Genomic DNA, 24,427 nt, shown 5'->3' with positions numbered 1-24,427 from the left:
AGTATTACAGAGTTAATACAGATATATCTATATATACATGTGTAAATGTGTAAATATACATGTGTAAATATACACATGTATATATGTATCTAGATATACAGTATATATATATCTGTATATATACAGATATATATATACAGATATATATATTCAGATATTTTACAGTTAATTTGCTTCAAAATGAGGCACAATAATACAGTACTTAATTTCATTAAACTCACTAATTTTTGAATTGTTTATACTCCTTACTTTAATGTCTTGAAGTTTGGTCTCATAAAGATGTTAAGCAGAAGAAATTGTCTTGAACATTTCTCTTAGGATATATCTTTATTTTGATTCAATCAGGCACAAGGTAAATGAAGTACAGATTCAATGTGCACTTTCTTGTTCTAAGCAATCATTTGATTCCTGCTGTTTTAAACACTACAAATCATCATCATTACCTTTGTCAGTTTGGTCATTATAACAATTTTCATCCATATATTTTTGAGGCTTTTATTTACTTTTAAATTTTTTAGCTAAATAAAAACCAAAAAATCAACAGTTGAGTTTTCAAGCAGGAAGGATCTTAAACATTTTAAGAGAGTAGTCATTGAATTTAAGAGAGTAGTCACTGAGAGTAGGAACAAATACTAAAAGAAAGCAACCATATTACTACTTAACCCTTCAGTTTTCTTATCAAACTATCTTCGTCTCCATTCTTGGTCTCTTAAAACATTGCGTTTGATTTTCCCAGTGATTGTCTTTGGGAGTTCTTGAACAAATTCCACCTAATTGACAGAAAAAAACGTGATGAGTCACTTGATTCCATCCTTCCAGTTGTCAGTGCAATAGGAGGGAGCTTGCATGGAACTCAGACTGCATTTTAAAGTGGAGATTATCTTAGCCTAAGCTCATTGAATTTCATGGACACCAGAAACGTCTGTTTATGTAGGAAGGGTGACAGTGTAGCTCCATCTTATGGGCTTTTAGTGCATATTCACTGAAATGCTTTGCCAGAAGAAAGTAACAATCCCTTTACCCCATTGCTTTCCCCTAGTTCAAACTAGTCCTAGGCCTCTACTGTTCCTGAGAAATGGAGATTACAGCTAAATACAAAAAGAACAGTTCTTGTCTTTTCAGAGCTGGATCCTGGAGGTTTTGAGGAAGATTTTTAGGGATAATTTGGAGTATATACAGTTTCCCTTCTGCCCTGACTTGACCACAGAAATCCTCTTTTTGTTCTCTTCTCTCAAAATAAGACCACTGTATTTTAAAATGCCCTCAGATAGCCTTTCTGAAAGTCAACAGTCACTGATTTAGTGAATTTAATGGAGAAGATGTGAGTAGTTTTTAGGTTTAACTACTTTTTGGCTGAAATGATGCTAAATGAAATAGAAATCTCATGCAGAGGATCAGTAATTATCAACCAGTTCCACGGTTAGAAGGAAACTATAGGGCCATCTTCATGTATTTATGTAGTATTGTTCTTAAATCCTTCTTTAAAGAAGGTTTCAGGAAAGATTCCATAGTTTCTTTGGATATCATCTTCTTCTGAACATTAAATGAGGTCACTTGATACTTCAAGGCATGTACTTTGAATTTATAGGAGTATTAGGGATAAGAGTAGTGAGATAGGTGAATCAAGCACTGTCCCTAAAAACAAGGCACTTGGCAATTCTTTGCCACTGCGTTTTTCTCATACAGAATGGGACTAGTTAGTCCTAGAAAGACTCTTCGTAGTGATTCAGTATTGCAGAGTTGATTAAAGGTTCTGGTTTATAATTCACTTATACCGTTCTAATATAAAACATTTTAAAGCAAAATTCTTAGGGTTAAACAAATTGAAAAGTGTCTTCTACCTATATAGTGAGTTACTATAAAATCAAAATCCAGTAAAATCTAATTCTAGCTTAGACCCTAGTTTGGTAACATCCAAACTTAACTTTTGGGCAAAGTACTTGCCTTTCTTGGATATTTGTAAGGTGCAGTTGATTTTTTCACATGATCCTGAAGCTCTAGAGTTAATTTCTCTGGGTTGTAGGACTTAAAGGGTGTAGCTAAGACAACAAAAGCTTTCACCACCTGCAACAGAAAAGTTAATTTATCTTGCTCATTTGTTTTTCAGACACATCAAGGATTTGCAACAAATGCTGAACATAGGTGCTTACTATTTGTTAATAACAGTTTGTATGATGACTGCAAATGCCAGAGGTTACCTCTGAACAAAGCTTGGATACAATTACAAAGTGAGGTTTTTCAGAATATTTTCAGGTAAATGGTTTATGAGTGTGAGGAGTGCAGCGGTTCAAGAAAGCTAAGTTCTATTTACAGATACGTATGTATTTAACATTTCAATCAGACTGATCCTATTTATTACACAGACAGTCCTTGGCTTATGGATGACCACTTACTCCATTAAACCTATACCATTAGAAGCATGTAGCAGGGGGACAAATGGAGTTCCTAGAGAATATATAGTTTCAAAGCAGTTTGAAGGGTCTCAATGGAGGAAAGACTATGTATCCTGGGAGATCAAATCTCAGGAAGGGGCTGAGCGTGGTGGCTTACACCTATAACCCCAAGAATTTGGGAGGCCGAGGTAGAAGGATAGCTTCAGCCCTGGAGTTTGAAACCAGCCTGGTCAAAATGGTGAGACCCCATCTCTACAAAGACTTAAAAAAAAAAAATTAACCAGGGTGCAGTGGTGCACACCTGTAGTACTAGCAACTTGAGAGCCTGAGGCAGGAGGATCGACTGAGCTCAGCAGTTTGAGAGGTTACAGTGAGCTATAACTGCACCACGGCACTCCAGCCTGGGTGACACAGCAAGTCTCCATCTCAAAAAAACAAAACAAAGCCAAAAACCAAAACCTCTCAGGAAGGACTGATCTATGTGAGGTCTTTTTTGCCTCATATTGTTTGCTTCTCTTTGAAATGCTGTTTGAAACCCACCTATTAGATAACTACTGAGGTTAGTAAGCATAATTTATATTATTTATTGTTCATACATTGATTCTAATTGGTGGTTACTTCTGTTCAGCTGAAATCATTTATATTGAGAGAATAAGAACATGGTGGCAGGAAGAAACTATTTTTGAGAATGGAATAGATGGAGAGTAGAGTGGGCACAGGAGGTAAGAGTATGGGATCCATAGTGTCACTACAGAGGCTCACTGGTGTGTGAAAGGGAGGTACAGATGTGGAAAGATGCTGATAAATTGTTTTGAAATTTTGTCACTTGTTGTGTCTATAGAAACTTCCATAAGGAAAAGCAATTATGAAAATAGGGCTTCCTCCTAGAATTAAGGCTATTATTGTCATTGCCAGAGTTCCCTTTCCTTAGGTCCTAAATAGGCTCATGAGACTTGTTTGGGAACCTGGCCACAATTTTCTTTCTTTCTTTCTTTCTTTTTCTTGGTGACAGAATCTGTCTCTGTTGTCCAGGCTGGAGTACAGTGGTGCAATCTTGGCTCACTGCAACCATTGCCTCCCAGGTTCAAGCAGTTCTCCTGCCTCAGCCTCCTAAGTAGCTGAGATTACAGGTGCCCGCCACCAAGCCCGGCTAATTTTTGTATTTTTAGTAGAGACAGGGTTTCACCATGTTGGCCAGGCTGGTCTCAAACTCCTGACCTCAAGTGATCCACCCACCTCGGCCTCCCAAAGTGCCAGGATTACAGGCGTGAGCCACTGTGCCCAGCCCACAATTTTCTATTTGTCTTATTTCTGTGAGAAAATATATTCTGAATTCCGTTACAGTTTTCCATTCAGTGAAATCTGTGGCTTTTGCCTATGCAGTATCTGTTCCTCCTTTTTAGTAACTAATTTTCCTATGGAGTGTTACCCTAACTTCTCTCTGGTGGGACTGACACCAACACCTACTTCCAAGGATAGACATATGATCCAAGTCTGACTGATCAGCATGTACCAGTCTCTGAACCACATTGGTTAGAGATGTGATCTAAGGTAGGCAAATGATCTTGAGAGTTACTTGAAACAACTGGAAACACAGCTGTATCCTTCCCTGAAGGGGTGGAGGGTTGCTAAGGTGTATACATCTGGAGTTGGTTGCTATCAAGTAGGAGGAATCTGATCAAATGGAGCCATAACAAAGAACAGCAGAGCCAAAAGTGAAGAGAGGCTAAATCTTGCCAACCTCACATGAACCGTTGGATGTGGCAGTACTTAAGTACTTGTCACTTATATGAACCAAATGCCTTTTTTTTTTTTTTAACTTAAGGCAGTTTGAATTGTGTTTCTGTCACTTGCCATCAAAAGAATTCTAATACCACCCCTTTGGGACACAACTTATTGTAAAGTTGGTTGCCTGATTTATATTTTGGCCAAATGCATGCCTCATAATTAGAATTAATAGATTGACCACTCTTGGTTCAGCCTTTACAGTGGTCAAATGGACAGAACTTGAAAATATGACATTGCTTCTTTAATGAATGACATTCATCTACCTCTCCTCGGATTTGATCTGGACTACTGACAACAGCCGATTCAACAACTGCTGGGTGCTCAATGAGTGCACTCTCCACTTCAAATGGCCCAATACGGTACCTGAAGAGGAAAAGAAGTTTTTGACCACCACATCCTCCAAGTTAGAGATCTCCCTCCCTGTTGAATTGTTACCTCTTCAGAGTGGCAAATGTACAAACCCAGAGGATATAATGACATCATCAGCTCTGCCGACAAACCAGAAATACCCATCACTGTCCATCACTCCTCTGTCTCCAGTGACATAAAAATCTCCTCTTATCGTGGCAGCAGTTTTCTGTGGATTGTCCTGGGAACCAAGGATGACATTTGGGGATTAGTCTGGTCAGAACAGAGATGGGTATGGCACTCATTAAGTGACTAGTACATTACGCATCCTACTTATAAAGGAAATTAATTTTTTTTTATTTTTTGAGACAGAGTCTCTCTCTGTTGCCTAGGCTGGAGGCTTCAGCCTCAACCTCCTGGGCTGTAGTGATCCTCTCACCTCAGCCTTCTGAGTAGCTGGGACCACAGGCATGTGCCACAACACCTGACTAACTGTATTATGTTTTTGTAGAGATGGGATCTCACTATGTTGCCCAGGCTGGTCTTGAACTCTTGGGCTCAAGCCACCCTCCCACCTCGGCCTCCTAAAGTGCTGAAATTATAGCCATGAGCCACCGTGCCTGGCTGGAAATTAATTTTTTTAAAAGATAGTTCCTAGTATAAAATACAAAAGGTCCTAAAGAGTATTTAAAAAGCCCCTCTTCTACCTCCAGCACCCCCCAACTGCACCCTCATTCCAGCCTGTCCAGTTTTCCTTTCTGAGGATAAGCACTGCAACTGGTTTCTTACATTTGGAATTTCATCTTTACAGTACTCTTGGGTGACAGATGATAATCTCCCCATTTTACAGTTGATGAAAGATTTTGTTGCTTGCCCAAGATTACATAGCAAGACATGGTGGAAATGAAATTTGAACCCAAGTCTGTATTAAGCATGACCAGCACTTTGTATCCTCATACCACATATTCAGAGAAGAAACAGAAGGGCCGTGTAGATTTGAGTCTGAGGGCAATTTCCCCTTCTTTGCCAGGTGGTAGAACTTTGCCATTTTCATCTATAATCTGGAATGAAGGAGACAATTAATGTTCTTAAAATTTTCTTTTCACAAAATGAAAGAAGCTTGTGAATAGTTGTACAATGAATAGCAGAAAAGGAAAATGTTCTCTCTTCTTTATTGAACCAGTCAGATATTTTCTCAACCTACCTGGACATCATAGGGCAGCATTCCTTTCCCCATTGAACCTGGTTTAATTTCTTGGCCTTTCTGATTGGCACAAATTATTCCCTATTGAGAGGACAAGCTTTGTATAAGTATACAAAAGTTTATATTCTGAAACTATATCATGGCAATGAAAATTAAGATTTGATTTTGACTGATTTTCCTGGTGTGCAGGCACACCTTCTGAAATATATTATTTGAAACCAGTACTTCTCAAACTTGGGTGTGCATTAGAATCAAATTTGAGATTCTGGACCATTGTTGAAACACAGATTGATGGGCATTATCCCAGAGTTTCTGATTCATTAGGTGTGGAATGGGGTCTAAGAATTTGGCATTTCTACCAGATCTACCTAGATGATGTTGATGTTGCTGTGTTTGAGGGCCACACATTGAAAACCACTCCTTAGACTCTGTTAAATGCACCTTGGAATCAATTTCCCATGGATGGTCTCAGAGGATTATTCCCAGCACAGTGGAAAGAAGAGCTGCTCAGTTCTGAACCTCACCCACCCGCTAACGCCTCCGAGATTTCTCCTGCATAAGGGGGAGGCAGGAATGTTGGAATAATCATCATTCCCCTTCATCAAAACCTAACTGAGCAATCTGCAAGTTTTGGTAACTACTGGCAAGGTGAAGTATCCCGGGAAACTCTCTAAAAATTTAGAGTGGGACGGGGGCACTTCAGGGGCTCAGTTGACAAACCTGGGGCAGAAAGGCCCCCACACATACTAAACATAAATGCCCTTTAGATATACCACTTCCGTCTGTCCGTAGCCCTCATATAGCTCCAGTCCAGTTTGCACCCTCCACTGCTCCAGCACTTCTGGGTTGAGTGGCTCCCCTCCCGTCAAGCAGTGCTGCAGACTCTTGAATTTATATCTGGAGAGACAGAGTTGCGTGGGTCTTTTCAAGAGGAACCTGAGTGCTTTCACTGCAAGACAATTAGGACATTCAAGCAGCAAGCATAACAGCTGGAGAGGCAAGTCTTAGCAAAGTTCATTCAACAAATACTTGTTGAACACCTACTATATTGCCAGACATTGTTCTAGGCATATGGGGGCACATTAGTGATTACAACAAAAATTCCTGACAGCTTTCATTTTGGCAGGTGGAGGAGAACTTAGTTATTAAAGATGTAAAAAGGCAGGAGAAAATGCTATTAATGATACTAAGTGCTTTTGATGAGCCACATGATATAACAGCTAATATTGATTGATCAGTCACTATGTTGTAAGGGCTTTAGAAGCATTCTTAGAATCCTCTCAACCCCTATTTACACATGAGGACATTGAGGTTCAGAGATGTTAAAGAACTTGCCCAAAGCCTTCCACGTAATAAAGGACTGAGTTGATACTCATGAAACTCTGTACCAGGCACCTCCCACTTGTCAGGGTGATCTCACCAAGCATGTCACTTACATTAAATTCTCACCACAACCTTATGAGGGGGCTCGTAATCCTCTCTTCTAGATGGAGTTGATGCTTGAAGGTTATCTTGAGTGTCCAAGGCCACGTGATTAGTAAGTAGCAGGGCCCTGCCTGTTTGACTTTGGAGCTTAGCTTTTAACCACTAGCCTTACTGGACACAGGTGAGAAAGCCTGGAACAGCCTGCTCCTCATACACTGAGGCCCCAAATGGGCCAGCGGGTGTGGGTGGAATACAAATCATATGTATTCAAAATAATCATTGAATAGTCCCTGAATTACTCTTGAAATGTGAACAAGATGCTCATGTTTCAAAGGCCGTGACATAGGAGCAAAGGAGTTGACACTGACTAGGAAAAGAGAAGATTCATGTTTGCTTTATTCTGTTTCGCATAGCACTTTCCCTCTTGGGCAACCACACTTTGGTGGCAAAAGAGGATGGACAAGCCTGTGCTACTTAATTTGCTCCTCTCTTCCTTTCTCTCTTCATGTACTGAGTTTGAATTAAACAAATATGCATTGCAACTCTGCTGGATGTTCATATGGTTTGGCTAAATTGAATATGACCTTCAAGTCATAAACTTTGTTAGCTTTTCTTCAAAGCAGTATAAATGTGCTTTTCTTTCTTTCTTTTTTGAGGGCTGGTCTGGTTGTCCCTGGAAAAATGTCCAGTTGTCCTAGAGGATATTCCAGTGGTTCTTAGACTAGGGGACAGTTTTGCCTCCCAGAAGACATTAGGCAGTGTCTAGGGACATTTTTGATTTTCACAAATGGGGAGGAGGAGGTGCTACTGGCATCGAATAGAGTCTTGGGATGCTGCTCAACATTCTGTAATGCATACGACCGTCCTCCGATGATAGAATTATTCAGTTCAAAATGTCAGTGGTGGTAAGACTGAGAAAGCCTGAGCTATCCTATGCTGAAAAAGAGAGATCTGTGATCCTGGATGGTAGCTATTGTTTGTGGTTCAAATGGAGATTTCTGCCCAAGTACCTCTTAAGGTCTTTTTGCACGAGCATCCGGTACACGGTGGGAGGACTGCACAGGGTCGTGATGGGATAAGTGGTAAGCGTCTGGATGATGGAGAAAGACACAGATGTCAGAAGTGGTCATTCAAAGGCCATGACTAGAGCTGATATCTACACCCTGTTATTTTCTTCCATTAATATGTGCCCATCCCGTGGTCACTACTAGGAATAAGAAAACAATATTTATTACTTGTCACTAGTGACTGTATATCTGTTGGGAATTTCCAGTTACTGAAAAGAATGTATATATATTAATATTACAGTAACAGACATACACAATCTAATTCAACAAGTGGATTGCTTAATTTGAGAACAACCCCAAGTATGAACTGGTTTGTTCTTCCTCAGGGCTACAAGTTACCTTTTATAGTGTAATCTTGTAACCTCCTGCCAATATATTCATGGATAGCATTGACTATGGATGCATAAGCTAACCTACTGGGACCTTTCCAGCTCCATTCCTATAAAATATATTAGTCTTTTTCAGTAAGTTGAATAAATGTAGAAATAAGCATTTTTTTGGCCTTTTCTTAATTTTTAAAAATTTGCTGAGTTCATTATGTCTCCGGTTTCTTAAATAAGATATGGCCTAGGCATCTTAAATCTAGAGAAATACTAATGTTTTAGAGCTCCTCCTTCTGGAGAAGTTCCACTATGTCCCTTAATGTATTGACAATTTGTATTAAACTTAAGTATTTGGGAGAAGGCTCTCAAAATGTATGTCTGGGCTACCTGGATTGTCACAGATAAAGTATAACGTTTGATCGGTAAGTAAGCATTTCTACCGTGCGTATCTGCTCCGTAGAGTCTAATTATTTTTAGAAAGTGTAATGTATACATCTAAAAATAGCATAAATCTATAAAGGTTTTTATAGCACTTAAAATACACACATGATTTTTGTAAAATAAAAGTATTCTTATTTTACAAATGTAGATTTTGAAACTGCAAAGTTAACTTAACTTACCAACTTTAGGGCACTTTGTAAACCTGATGTAGAGATCTCAGTTCTTAGGTTAGTGTACATTTATGTTAAGACCTTTTAACCAGGGATCCCCAACCCACAGGACAGACTGGTTTCTGTTTGTGGCCTATTAGGAACTGGGCCACACAGCAGGAGGTGAGTGGCGGGGCAAGTGAGTGAAGCTTCATCTGTATTTTTTTCTTTTTTTTTTTTTTTGAGACGGAGTCTTGCTCTGTCACCCAGGCTGGAGTGCAGTAGCATGATCTCGGCTCACTGCAACCTCTGCTTCCCAGGTTCAAGCAATTCTCTGCCTCAGACTCCCGAGTAGCTGGGATTACAGGCGCACCACCATGCCTGGCTAATTATTTGTATTTTTAGTAGAGACGGGGTTTCACCATCTTGGCCAGGCTGATCTTAAACTCCTGACCTCGTGATCTACCTGCCTCAGCCTCCCAAAGTGCTGGGATTACGCCTGCTGCATCTGTATTTATAGCCGCTCCCCATTGCCTGTATTAGCACCTGAGCTCCACCTCCTGTCAGGTCAGTGGTGGCATTAGATTCTCATAGGAACCTGAACCCTATTGTGAGCTGTGCATGTGAGGGATCTAGGTTGTGTGCTCCTTAAGAAAATCTAATGCCTGATGATCTATCACTATCTCCCATCACCCCCAGATGGGACTGTCTAGTTGCAGGAAAACAATATCAGGGCTTCCACTGATTCTACATTATGGTGACTTGTATAATTATTTCATTATACATTACAATTTAATAATAATAGAAATAAAGCACACAATAAGTGTAATGCACTTGAATCATCCTGAAATTATCTCCCCACTCCCCCGAGTCCATGGAAAAATTGTCTTCAACGAAACCAGTCCCTGGTACCAAAAAGGTTGCAGACTGCTGCCTTAAACCATCTTGTCAGACCAGTTAGCAAAATAACAGGTGAAGAGCTTTTATTCACACACAAGTATAGTTTGTGTGTAATAATATGTATTTTGTTAAGCTTAATAAATTTGTCATGGCTGAAAAATAATTGACCTGAATCACATTTTTCTAAAGTCTAAAGAAATTGGAGTTACCTGATATCTCAATCTAACTGTCCCTGGTTGAGAAGGCAGGGCATGCATGCCCGGTTTCCAGAAGAGTATCGGGTTCTGAGAACTAACAAAGTGAGAAGTATAGGCTAGGGGAGAATAAGAGGAGCTGCTCTGGGAGAAAGGCACCCCCACTTTTAATGTCCACTGCACACAAGAGTTCTGGTTTATCAGCTATTATCTTTATTTCATTGAATCAGAAATGAAGTATTTGTTTAGAGTTCAGACTTCTAATCTGTTATTTAGAACCAGTTTCTTAAGTAGCTACAGATTTAGCAACACTAGCAAATCCTGAGCTATTTGAAGCAGAAGTCTGGATTTCCTGCCTGAGAGTGTTGCAGTTGTTCCCCCTCCGTTCTGTCAAATACATTTCAAAACCCGAGGCCCTTGAGACTTTGCTTCGTATAAAGAAATGATTTCCAGAAGCCCAAGAAGCCTTGTATTCTAAGGAATAATTTCTTTGTGATTTTATGGGAAACAAGGAGGAACTCTAAAGATCTATCTAGCTGGAGGACATGACTTACGTCTAGGAAGGTGTCAGTGTCAAACTGTGCCATTCGATGCACAAAAACACAGGCTCCATACAGCCAGGAAGAAAACACACAGCCAATGGCAGCCTTGACCCAGCCCGTGTCAGACATATTCCATATGATATCTGAGGACTTCAAGTCCAGCCAATACCTAAATGATACGAAGAAGCAACAAAACAGACCAAAAATAAACAAACAAAAATTACAAACTGGTATCTTTCAGGGGTGACTTTGCCCCAGTATCTTAAGGGCTACAGAGAAGGGTCAAAAGAAGCCCCAGACAAGGTGATAGATTCTACTTCTACTCTTCTTAAGGGCATTTTCAGAATCCCAGGTGGTCTGAGAGTACAGTGGGAGGCTGCGTGTGGCATGATTTTTTGAGTTTGTCCATTGATGCAACAAATACTTGTTAAGCCAAAATGTGCTAGGCGTTGTTCTACAGCAGTGAGCAAGGAAGACCAAATCTCTGCTCTTATTTTAGGGTGACGCATAGTGAATAAATATACGATAAAGTGAGTTAAGTATATTAATAAATATCATTATTTCAAGTAGTATAAATGCTATGAGGAAAATAAAATAGGATGATGTGACAATGGTAGGATAGCCTCTCTTTTAGGAAGGCCTTTCTGGGTAGGCCTTCCTGGCAATGGGAAAAGGGAGCCAGACGTGCTGTTAAGGGATTAATTAAGGTCGATTCTTAAGCTCTTGCTTAATCAACTGGTTAGATGCTGCCATTTACTGAGCTAGGTTGGGCAGGGCCAGCAAGAGTTCTGTTTTGTAGCTATTATATTGGCAATATCTTATAGCAATTCAAGGAGAAGTATCAGTTAGTTGGATACACATATTGGCAGCTTTGGGGGAGTTCACCAAAAACAAACTGAATTTTCTTCCCTACCTTCCGCAGAGGGTGAACCCAATGCCGAGGCTGCTCTGAGAGTGCTGGGCCATTTTAGGAAAGCCTGTGGTCCCACTGGTGAAATAAATGGTCATTGGTTCTTGACTTCCTGTTTCCACACAGCTGTGCTCTTCAGAGGCGAATCTGCAAAATATGTACCCCAAGATGGTGGTGGAAGATGGCAGACCAGCTTAACTCTGATGTTTCTTCTGCTCAACTACTTATGCCCTCTTGCTACCAGAAGATAGTTAACAGAACTGAACCTAATCCAAAGCTTTCCTGAGAGGAATTCCTCAAGAAATCTTTGTGGGACTTTGAAGATCAGTGCTAAGATTTAACAGCCCAGTTCTTCTTTTTTAAGCTTCATCTCCCTATAGCGTAAAGAAATAGCCAAGGTAACTTTCAATATTAATAACAAAAGACATGCATTTTATGTATTGTAACATTTTTTTTTCCAAGTGTGTTTTAAAAAAAAGTCTGTACGTTTTTAAAAATCAGCATTGAATCTTCATACATTGCTATTAATGTTTCAGGAGTTTTTATTATTTAAAGGAAGATCTTTTGGCATTTGATTCAAACTTTTAAATAATTTTTGTTCAGTATCTTCGATATCTGCGGCAGATGCAGCTAGTTGCTTACCAAATAGCTGTCTCCTTCTTCCTTGCACTCATAGAACTGATTTTGTTCAAGTATCAGGCAATCAAGTGCTTCAGGGGAGACTGTCCCTGTATAGCTCCTAGGGGCAAATCTTGATTAAGCCAGTCACAGTCATTCCTTGGTTTAAGATTGGGCACATGACACGGTTATGGACAACGAGATGTAAGGCTTTAATGGAATATATTTTCTTGTTCTAAAAAGAGTCATGAGGAAGAGATGCAGCCTTCTTCCCCGGCCCATCCTGTTTTATGGCCTTTAAGTATTGTTGTGCAAGTACAGGATGTCTGGGGCTACCCTGGCCATCTTGGATGTATACTGAGGGTGACGTGATAGGAAGATGAATGAATCTGGGTCCATGTTAATTTCATTGACCCACTGAATTCACTGAACTGAAAACAATCTCTGTGTAAGATTGTCTGCAAAGATAGCCCCATGATTGCTTCCATCCCTGTACAAAAATTCTTAGATATTGTATTAGTTATCCATCACTGAGTAACAAATCATCCTTGTATGCCATTCCCTCATTGTAGGGCAGAGCTTATGTCCTCTCTCTTTGAATCTGGGGTGATCTCATGACTTGTTTTCATTAATACACTGTGGCACAAGTTCTGGGACTTCTCAGCCTAGGCCTCAAGAAGCTTCATAGTTTTCATTTTCCCTGCAGGGTAACTTAGCCACCATATAAAGATGTTTAGACTGTCCTACTGGCGGGAGAGGCTATGTGGAGGAAAACTGAGGTGCTTCAGCTGGCAGCCAGCCTGACTTAAAGGTGAACCCACCTTGGATACTCAAGCCCCAGTCAGGCTGATGTGGAGCAGAGACCAGCTGCCTCTGCTGACCCCTATGCGAATTTCTGACCCAGGGACTCATGAGCAAATAAAATAACTACTGTTTACCCCATTAAGTACTGGGACGGTTTGTTACTCAATGATGAATAACTGGTACAGTATCTGAGAATTTTTGAGACTGGTGTATCATATTTTTATCTTTATTTTATTTATTTATTTATTTTTTGCAATGGAGTCTCACTCTGTCACCCAGGCTGGAGTGCAGTGTCATGATCTCGCCTCACTACAACCTCTACCTCCCAGATTCAAGCAATTCTCCTGCCTCAGCCTCCCAAGTAGCTGAGACTACAGACAATGCACCACCACATCCGGCTAATTTTTACATTTTTAGTACAGATGGGGTGTTACCAAGTTGGCCAGGCTGGTCTCGAACTCCTGATCTCAGGTGATCCACCCGCCTCAGCCTCTCAAAGTGCTGGGATTACAGGTGTAAGCCACCACACCTGGCTGGTGTATCATATTTTTAATTTCTCTGGTTGAAGGGAACAGGGTTAAGGATGCTGTTTTAATTAATCTTGATGGTGAATGAGTGACATTGTCATTGAAACGGTAAAAACATGAGGATTTTTTTTTTTTTTTTGAGATGGAGTTTTACCCTGTCATGCAAGCTGGAGTGCAGTGGCATAATCTTGGCTCACTGCAACCTCCACCTCCCAGGTTCAAGCAATCCTCCCACCTCAGCCTCCCTAGTAGCTGAGACTACAGGTGTGTGCCCCCATGCCCAGCTAATTTTTGTATTTTTAGTAGAGATGAGGTTTCACCATGTCGGCCCGACTGGTCTTGAACTCCCGACCTTATGTGATCTGCCTGCCTTGGGATCCCAAAGTGCTGGGATTACAGGCATGAGCCACCGTCTCCAGCCAACAATGAGGATTATTTAAAAATAGTTTCATAAAATATTAACATGGTTTTCTTGGTAACTTGCTTCCTCCCCTTAAAATAGAAAAAGATCATTCATTCAACTATATTGATTTTCTTTTCAATGTATGTATAGAGTGAAGTTGATATGTGTTGGGCTAGAGAGGGGCATTTATTCACAGACTCTAATAGCTGTGGGGAGACCTCTTATGTTTAAACATTTCTCAATCCAGTATGGAAACCTTTTGATAGAAGGCTATCTATCTATCTATCTATCTATCTATCTATCTATCTATCTATCTATCATCTATCTATCATCTATCATCTGTCTACCTATCTTTCATCTATCTATTCATCCATCCATCTATCTACCTACCTACTTATCTACTTATCTATCTATCTTTCATCTGTCCGTCTATCTGTCTATCTAAAAGAAAAAGCATCACAATCTGTAACAGGAAGATTTTCAAGCAGTGATTCCATTATCTGACTTCCTTTCCTTGAATACCTGAGTTCTGAGTTATGCCTTTCCAGATTTCAGAGCTAATTATGTACTAATAACTTCTTGCTTTGTATCTTTGCCTCTTGTCCCTGAGACTCATATCTACCACCTGCTAGACATTTGAATGTTCACAGACCTTTCAATCTTGTATGTCCAACTCTAAACTTATTATGTTAGCCTCATCTACTGGCTCTTTTTCCATCCACCAATCACCTAAGTCAAAAAGCAGCTCAGCCTTGACTCCTTCTTCTTTCATCTTCCACATCCAATACTCTCCAAGTCCTGCTAGTTCTTTAGTTTGTTTCCTTTCCTCCATCCTATTCATCAGAGCTCAGATTTAGTTTTTTATTATCTCTGCCCTAGATGAGGCTCAAAAATGGCCTCTCTGATTCCAGTTTGTTCCTCCTCAAACTAATCCTCTACATATTTGCCAGATAAATCTATTTAAAATCCAAACCTGACCTTGGAACTTCCCTTCTTAAAACCCATCAATGGCTTCCCTTGTTTACAGGGCCAATTTTAAGATTTAGCATGGTGTGTGAGATCTCCCATAATCTGGCCTCTGTTTGCTCTTCCAGGCTTCACTCTGACTCCATATTTTATTCTCTAGCTAAACCAAACTGCTTGTAGTCCATTCCCTGCACACCTTAGGGTATTTTTTTTTTTTTTTTTGCTTCCATATCTTTGGTCATGCTGTTCCCATGCTTGGAACACCATCTTGAACCCCTCATGATCAGAATCCAGAGTCCTGGACCCCACAGGACAGGGTCCTTTGCACTAGAACAGAAAAAAGAGAAATATCAGTCTGGCTTATAATTTTGACCTTTTCCCTCATCCCATTATGAATATTCTGGAAAGTGTTAATGGACTTCTATACTTGGGAGGCAGAAGGAGGGCAAGAAGCCTTAAAATGAACTTATTGAATAAAAGATCAACCCTAACAATGTAAAATTAGCCCACATTATTGCTGTGTGTAGTCTTCTGAAAAACTAGCCAACTGTTGGCAATGAGATGGCTATCCATTCCCTAGTTTTTAGAGAAACAATCCTTGGCCTTTTTGGAGTTATGACACTCCAAAGTCATTTGTTTAAAATGAGGATTTTTTCCATCTTTGAAACCACTCCCAAAGTGTGCAAATTTCAATTTGAAATCCACATGAATTTAAAGTCCTTTATCGGTTGTAAATTTTGTGGCATCTTTAAGGTTTCTTGGGGACTCAATAGATTATTGCAAAGTTGTTTAGGACAGGAGTCTCTGAAGTGGAAGTGCTTGCTGCTCAGGGAGTGTGCAAGACAACTGGGGTAGAGAAGAAGAAAGAAGAATTGCAAATTATGTGTTTTTTGTTTTTTAGACAGGGTCTCACTCTGTCACTCAGGCTAGAGTGCAGTGGCACAATTGTACTGTTTTACTCATCCTCTAAAATTTTTATTTTTGGTATTTGTATAATGCACAAAAGTACATGTGTATAATTTATAAATAAATACATGTGTTGGGGGTATGTTAAAAATATGTTACTAATGGAGATGCATATTCAAATAATATAAATACCATTACCTTAGGAATCACTAGACTGTTGAATGGCTTTGTTAACTTGAAAATAATAATGATAGCAGTTATAATTACTATGATATTTATGGAGTAATTACTCTGTGCCAGGCATTAAGCTAAGAATTTTACATGTTTTATCCCATTTGATCCTTCTACAACCCCATGAGGTAGATACTATCATCATCTCCATTTTATGGATAAGATAAAGAGTTTCAGCAATGTTACTTCACTTATCCAAGGTTACACAGCTTATAAAAGACACAAGCAGTATTCACTGGTGTGGCCCTTGAGAAAGAATTTTGGGATTGGCCAATAGTATTTGGTTTATATTAATTAGTAGGATAAAATTTCATTCTAACAAGTAAAACTACCCTATTATTCAGCAGGGTTTACATGTCTTCTCTTTCTATAAACTTCTCTGGATGAATTTTTTTTTAAACGTAAGCTATTCAACACCTCTTTGAAAGATAATGCCATTAATTAATATTTTACTCATTTTTTCACAGCTTGAAAAACATTTTCTCACATATTCATTTAATTTATCCTCAAAACAACACTTGAGATAAGTACAGTATAATTATTCCCATTTTACATATGAGGAAAAGTGCAGTTGTGATCTCTTTTGTTCATTCATTTATAAATATTAAGCACCATTTATGTGTTAGGAACTGGAGACAGGAAGATCAACCAAACAAAGTCTCTGCTTTCTTACAACTTATGGTTTAGGACAGGGGTTGCCAAACATTTTCTGTAAAGGAGCAGATAGCAAGTATCTTAGGCTTTGTGGGCCATACAGTTTCCGTTGTAACTACTCCACTCTGCTGTTGTTACATAGACAACATGTAAATAAATAAACATGGATGCAGTCCAATAAAACTTTATTTACAAAAACAGAGCCGGGCATAGTGACTTACACCTGTAATCCCAGCACTTTAGGAGGCTGAGGCAGGTGGGTCACTTTGAGGTCAAGAGTTTGAGACCAGTCTGACCAACATGGTGAAACTCCCTCTCTACTAAAAATACAAAAATGAGCCAGGCATGGTGGCCGGTGCCTGTAATCCCAGCTACTCAGGAGGCTGAGGTGGGAGGATCACTTGAACCCAGAGGTGGAGGTTGCAGTGAGCCAAGATCACACCACTGTACTCCAGGTTGGGTGACAAAAGCGAGACCCTCTCTCAAAAAACAAAAGAAAACAAAAACAAAAACAAAAAAACAGAAACAAGCAAACAACAACAAAAAAAGGTGGCAGGCCTGAATTTGCCAAACCCTACTCTAGAGGAGAAAAAAAAGACTCTACATAAGGGAACGGATGAATGGACATGATAATTCAGATGGTGATGAGTAATATGAAGAAAACAGGAGGATGATGTAATAGAGTGGCTTGTAGTTCTGTTCTAGGTAGTGTGGTCAAGGAAAGCTTCTGAGGATAAAATATTGAGTCAAAATATGACAAGAAGGAGCCACTCCTGAAAGGGATAAGAAGAGCACTCCAGGCAGAAGAAATAACAGGAGCTGAGGTAGGGCATGTTTGAGGAAGAAAACGGAGAGTAGGGGGAGATGTGGTCCAGCTTTAAGCAAGGGCCAAACCACGCAGGATACTCATCATAGACCACAGTCGAAAGCAGGAGGGTGGAGGCAGAGCTACATCCCTTTCTTCAGCCCTTGAATCCATTTATTAGGTAATATTTTTCTTTTTCTTTTCTTTTCTTTTTTTTTTGAGACGAAGTTTCACTCTGTCACCTAGGCTGGAGTGCAGCGGCATAAACTTGGCTCACCACAACCTCCGCCTCCCAAGTTGAAGCGATTCTCATGCCTCAGCCTCCTGAGTAGTTAGGGTTATAGGCGAGCACCACCACGCCCAGCTAATTTTTGTATTTTTAGTAGAGACAGGGTTTCACCATGTTGGCCAGGCTGGTCTTGAACTCCTGACCTCAAGTGATTCGCCTACGTCAGCCTCCCAAAGTGCTGGGATTACAGGTGTGAACCAACATACCTGGCTATTAGGTAATTCTTTTCTGAGTAAGAGCCCAGATCAACTGACAGTGTTCCTGAGTCCTTGGAGGCAAAGAAATTCCAAGATGTAGCTGTAATTTGTGTTGTTGCCAGCAGTGTAGATTGGCTGGGAAAAATACTCACTGAAATAACTCCTGGAAGCTGAGCCACCCGTTCCGGCTTTGTGGAGACACCAGGAGTTTTGTCTTAAGGTCAGGACACTCCAATGCAATGGACTCCACCGCTGCGGCCACCTCCTCACCGGCCACAATGCACTTGGCCTTGGATGCTCGTAGCCGGTAGAGGATGTCTTTTGCTGTCAGCTGGATTGTTCCCGGCATGAAGATGATGCCTGGGAAGGACAGAGGGCCCTGCACTGAACAGAACTGCTATCCATTGTGGAAGACTTGGGCTTTGTGCCTCGGTGAGAAGCATCACATTCCATCCTTTACCTACCTCTGCCTTGATCCCCAAGGTTACTGCACAGGACCCTGATCCCTGAGAGATCCCTTAGAGCCGAGATCATACCACTGTATTCTAGCCTTGGTGACAGAGTGAGACTCTGTCTCAAACAAATAAACAAAAGAAAAAAACCAGTGGCCTCCAAAGTGAGTTTTTCAACAATCCATTGGGACTAAGAAATGAACATAGAAATTTGAAAAATTATTGGCTGGGCATGGTGGCTCACACCTGTAATCCCAGTGCATTGAGCGGCCAAGGCAGGAGGGTCACTTGAGCCCAGGAGTTTGAGACCAGCCTGGGCAACATAGTGAGATTTCATCCCTGTTTAATTTTTTAAAGTAATATTAAAAATTTTAAAGAATTAGAAATTATTGAGAAATTACAATTCTTTTAATGCTTTTATCTCATTTTTGTATGTTTCATAATATGCATACTATATTAGTGCAGTAGAAGCACATAAGTGGCTATACCCAGATGGGAAGATGTGTATCCTAAATATTTTTATTGATAGATTATACAGTCAAAAATGCCTAGAGACTACTGTTTTAAGCAACTCTGGTAGGTCCATGTGGTTGTGCCATTGATGGAATATGAGATTTGATCAGAGCTGGTGAGTGGCAGAGCCAGCCCTCTTCTCTATGGACTCCAGTTGTCTGGCATCATCAAGGTTTGCCTAGACTACTTTGCAATGCTTAGTTTATCTCACCTCCTCATTTCATCCTAAACACTGGCTGGAGATGTCTGATTTTAAAGTACCAGTTCATTCTGGGAAGAACATACATGGCCGAATTAGATGAAAGAGAGAAGTTTGTACTTTCTAAAGTGAATTATTGGGAACAAGAAGTGGAGTGTATATAAAGTGATACAGATAATCACTACTGTTTATTGAGCACTTATTACGTGCCTGGTATCTCACTTAAAATTAATCCCAGTATATAAATAATAACTTGCCCAAGGGTCACAAAGTCAATAAGTGGCAAAGGATAGAAAAGATTCAAAGATACATTTCCCAAACTTCCAAGACCTGTGCTATAAGCCAAACTACTCATTTCTTGGTGAGTTCCCTGAAGTTTGCTAAATACAAAAATGTGGAGTTGAATTGCTAGGAAGGAGATTTTATTTTATGAATATATTTTAAAAGCTTTTAAATTCATCCCTTCTTGAGAAAGTGAATAAATGCATAAGGATAAGGAAGTTGATTAAGAAAACACCTTAGAGTATTCGCTCAATATAAAAATTTAAGATTATTTGTTTTACAAACCACTTGTTCTTAATGACTTACAAATAATTAGCTCCCTTGGTAGATTGGTGATATGAATGTACTCAATGGGTAGACCTCTAAATTCAGGGTTGGGAGAAGTTTTCTTCTAGTGGATTTCAGATAGCATATATCTCAGGCTTTACTGCATACACTTCACAGCAAAAAACCAAAATATTTTGCTATGTGGTATAGTACAAACAATTTCAATCTTCTCATTGAAGATTTAATAATTCTGAGTTAGAAAATATAATCTCACCTTCTTGCTTTACCTTTAATTTAGTGTTTTATGTTAGCCATTCAGCTTGTCTGTTTAGTTTTCACCATTATTTTATATATTTCATAACTTATGTTAAGCAATATTACATATTTTTTATAACAAATCACCTTTAATCTACTCTCAATCCACAACTGGTTTAACATTTGCAAGTTGTTTTTAGTGAATGCAAAAAGAATTTTATATAAACAAATTTTATAAAATGCTGTTTTTATTTAATATTGGCAAAAAGATCATTTTCAACAGCATTATGAAATCCTCGTAATTATCATTTTAGTGGTATTTCAAGTTGAGTTACCATAATTCTAATCACTTATACACACACACCACAACTAAACTTAGTCTCACCTATTATAATTCAGTCATTTCTATTTAGTTGTTTCCAAATTTCTATTATTATTAATAACATTGCAACAAACATCTTTGTGTTTTTTACCGTATTCTATCCTTTGATATTATTTATTCTTAATTGACTTATAAACATTTATGCTATGTTTTAGAGCAGGAATTGGAAAACTTTTTCAATAAAGGCCCAGATAGCAAATATTTTAGGCTTTGTGGGCCATAGTATCTCCATCTCAATGAGGATTTCTGCTGTTGTGAAACAAAGGGAGCCATAGACAGTATATAAATAAATGAGCATGGCTGTATTCCACTAAAATTACTTATGTAAATAGATGCCCAACCAACAGGCCATGGCTTGCTAACTCTTGTTCTAGAGTGGAAAAAATCCTGTTGGAATTTTTATTTGGGGTAAATTATAAATTACTACTTTGGGAGAAAGTGTGTCATTGAATACACTAGTTAGTCTGAAAAAAAGGTAGAGATTTTTCAACTGGGATGTGCCAATCATATTCTTACAAGTCCTGATGTATAAATACTTTTTCTTCTTGTTGTATTTTTTTTTTGTTAGGGAGGATCCAAGTATATTCAGAGAAGTTAATTTTGGATCATCTGGATGAACACGTCCTAGATAATCTAGCACTGCAAAGAGATGTTGGTACCCAAATTTGCTTTTATAGAGCTTTGTTTTTAAATCCCAATTACATAGCTTTCTAGCTGTGACTGAATAGAATAACTTTCTAATTGTGACTTTTGGCAAGCTTTTGTTTGTTTGTTTGTTTGTTTTTGAGACGGAGTCCTGCACTGTTGCCCAGGCTGGAGTGCAATGGCAAGATCTCAGCTCACTGAAACCTCCACCTCCCTGGTTCACGCGATTCTCCTGCCTCAGCCTCCCGAGTAGCTGGGATTACAGGCACACACCACCACACCTGGGTAATTTTTTGTGTTTTTAGCAGAGACGGGGTTTCACTATGTTGGCCAGACTGGTCTGGAACTCCTGGCCTCGTGATCCACCCGCCTCATCCTCCCAAAGTGCTGGGCTTACAGGCGTGAGCCACCACGCCCGGCAAGCTTCTTAACCTGAGCCTTGGTTTCCTCTTCTGCAAAATGTTTATCACACTAATACCTCCCTTTTAGTGTTATTGTTATTATTATGTCATGATTGGCTTAACTCTTTTTTTTTTTTTTGTCTTCTGTATGCATAGCTCTAATCAGAGCTAACATTTCAGAAAACCCTTGAGTTTCAGTCTCTCTGTGTTTCTGTGTGATTTAGAATGCTAATAATGGCACTGACCTGTTCGTATGCAAGCCACATTGACCAGCCACCACTCAGGGATTCGGGGCAGAATCACGGCCACACGGTCTCCTCTCTGCAGGCCACAGGGCTTGGTGAGCACGTTGGCAGCTTTTCGGGACAAGGTGCCCAGTTCTCTGAAGCTCCATTTTACCTCATCCCCTTTGCCATTCACCCACCACAGGGCTGGGTTAGCTGATCTCTCCCCTATCTGACCAGGGACACATGGAAAAGAGAGGGGTAGGTTTACATGACTGATTACTCTTACATGCGGCATCTGCTTTGTTTTGGCACTGGTTCTGGTGCGTTCTGCTAACAGCGCCCTGAGTTCGTCTTTGAGGGAACTGCCCCTCTCCTATTGAACACAGCCTTGAAAAGAGAATCCCTCAGGTTGCTTTTACCCTTCCCCGAGCAGTAGGTGGGCATTTGACCAAAGTTGGGCCAATCAGACCTCCTCTCTCTCTGGACTTTTTGGTTTTCTGAGAGAAATCAAAAGATAGAAAATGGTTGGTAGAAAACTTGTCTATGGATTATTAGTGCTTATGCATCCTCAGAGAGCTGTCCTGATTCCTGTCCTCATTGAGATGGACTCTCCAGCTTCCAGCCCAGTTTTGTGAGCTCTCCCATATTCCTTGAATAAATTTCTTTCTTGCTTAAATTAGATTCTTTCCCATCCAAATAACCTGAATGGATCTACTAAGTTTGATTGGGAACCAGACATCTCTTTGTACCCTAAGGCTGAGGTGTGGTTTTCACAAGTCACAAGGAGCAGGGTTGAGGGAGGCATCAATTGATCGACTTCTAGAGGTAACTTCTTCCCCATCATTCTACAAAGTGAGTCATCTGTACTGCAAAACCTCTTTGCCTTATGTATTACCTGGAAAAAAAATTACTCTCCCTTCTTTCCCCTATCTGGAAGGCTTCTTTTATCTTCTCTGGCTGGCAAATACTTAAAAGCCCTGTTGACATGTCAGTTTGTCTGTGAGCTTTTCTTAGACTTCTCTTTGTTTCTCCACTGACTTCTCTGTGTTCCTTCATCGTTGTGCTCATACTCCAGATGACTCCAATTTATTATATGACAGACGTGTTTCTTCCCTATGGATGTAACCTCTGTAAAGATCAGGGACTCGGTTTATGTTCTATTGGGCCTGTGTGGCCTTGGATAAGTAGCTTAGCTTCTATGAGGTCAAGTTCCTCATCTGCAAACCACCCAGGTTGTTATGGGGATTTGGTGAAATGATATAGGTCAGTATTTCTCAATCTTTAGTCATTTAAGTATCACTGTTTCTGTCAGCTCTGTCTGCACCTGCACTATTCTTCTTTATTTTGTATACTTCTCTACATTGACTCACTTTTTACTTTTTACGTGTATACATTTACTTCAGAAGGAATATACATTTAATCAGCACCATTATTGGACAATTATTACCACTTGCTAAAAAACAGGTTATTGAAAAATAAATATGCTGAAAACAAAACTATGCCATTAAATTTTATCTAGAGATGATTAGCTTCTACCTGCGGTCTTTATTCAAGAGAGTGTTTAGCAAGTGTTAGGTGCTAAAGACACAGTGGCTTTCAAGGAAGGCTTTCCCCTTGTATTTAACAGGAAGAATTGATTCAATATTATTTAATACCTTGTCAGTCTAGTACCTAACATCATGTTCCCATCCACGGGTCCTGCAGTGCATTTTGATAAGCACTGCTAGGTTAAGTGTTTAGCTCAGTGCCTGGCATGGGGTGAGGATCAGTACACAGAGACCTCATCCTGAGGCTGCACTGTAAACATTGCATAAGGGCTGCTTGCTTTATTCTTGTCAACCTCCAACTCTCTCCTAATTACTCCAATGATAACTGTATTCATAAAACCAAAACTCAATTTACTACTTTTTCGATAAGCCTGTGACCAACTTGAAAACAAAGCACTGTTGCGTGGGGCTTGCAGAAAAGAGAAGGAAAAGAGGCATAACTCTGTGAGGAACGACCATGGGGATGGGAGATAGAGAAGGCTCCAGAGCCACCCAGCCATTTGTGGCTGAGGATCTAAGATCTTCCCTGGGGAGAGGGGAGGGCAATTGGAAATCAAACAAAGGAAACCAAGAGGGTGAAAAAGTGCATTGGAGTTACGTGGTAGACCACAGAACAAGGAAATGGAAGACTGAGAGAGAAGGGGACACCCAGCATCTACTGGAAGCCCATCATCGTATACCTTCTCCTTTTGTGACCACTGGTCCAGCACATCCGCAGCAAAGTTAAAGTTTTTAGGCAATGGCCTGTTACAGCGATTTGTGGCTTCAAAGTCAGCAAGAGTCAGAGGTGTCCAAAGCTGGTGATCTTTGTGAAAGTGCCGGCCAGGTGGCTTGGTGAGCCAGATGAATCTAAATATCTGGTAGCGGAAAAAAATCTTCATGGTTCCCAAAGGACTTTGTCTACTGCTATGGACACAGAAGTACTACAGCCTGTAGGGAGAGATGGATAGAGAGTATCAGTTTCTTGATGCTCTGTGGTGAGACTGGGAGGTGGATTTGTGGCTGTATGCCCTGGCAAGTTGGGGAACACCTGAAAAACACCTCATCAGAGCTGCTGCCTTAGCCACTGACTGGCCTCCCTGCCACTGGACTCTTCCTCTTCATTCTGTCTGTGACCAGATGAGTCTAAAAAAAAACCCTTAATTACAGAATTGTCAGACTCCCGTCTTCTGT

The 24,427-nt window shown here is 40.0% G+C and overlaps 1 protein-coding gene across 1 annotated transcript; it reads right to left on the bottom strand.

The window, feature by feature from the left end:
* Positions 1-317: 317 nt before the first annotated feature.
* Positions 318-24,387, bottom strand: ACSM4 (acyl-CoA synthetase medium chain family member 4). The gene is made up of 13 exons (XM_002822847.2): positions 23,935-24,387; positions 21,726-21,936; positions 18,237-18,444; positions 11,688-11,831; positions 10,787-10,943; positions 8,169-8,248; positions 6,507-6,630; positions 5,734-5,814; positions 5,489-5,590; positions 4,643-4,770; positions 4,445-4,544; positions 1,945-2,064; positions 318-770 (listed from the first exon to the last, which is right to left on the bottom strand). The coding sequence occupies exons 1-13, from the start codon at positions 24,133-24,135 to the stop codon at positions 684-686; spliced, it is 1,743 nt and encodes a 580-aa protein (XP_002822893.1). The 5' UTR covers positions 24,136-24,387; the 3' UTR covers positions 318-683.
* Between the last annotated feature and the right edge of the window lie 40 nt (positions 24,388-24,427).

The sequence above is a fragment of the Pongo abelii genome, chromosome 10 (assembly GCF_028885655.2).
Source record: "Pongo abelii isolate AG06213 chromosome 10, NHGRI_mPonAbe1-v2.0_pri, whole genome shotgun sequence".
NCBI classification, from domain to species: Eukaryota; Metazoa; Chordata; class Mammalia; order Primates; family Hominidae; genus Pongo; species Pongo abelii.
Note: the sequence above shows the minus strand (reverse complement) of the source record. Positions and strands in the feature narration are given on the sequence as shown.

What these genes read in the sequence shown, in the direction of transcription:
- ACSM4 (XM_002822847.2), bottom strand. Translation starts at nt 24,135, where the DNA reads ATGAAGATTTTTTTCCGCTACCAGATATTTAGATTCATCTGGCTCACC. An exon ending in AGCTTCCAGGAGTTATTTCA is followed by an intron (nt 11,832 to 18,236) that starts GTGAGTATTTTT and finishes CATATTTTGCAG; the next exon opens with ATTCGCCTCTGAAGAGCACA. An exon ending in GCTACGGACAGACGGAAGTG is followed by an intron (nt 5,815 to 6,506) that starts GTATATCTAAAG and finishes TCCTCTCAATAG; the next exon opens with GGAATAATTTGTGCCAATCA.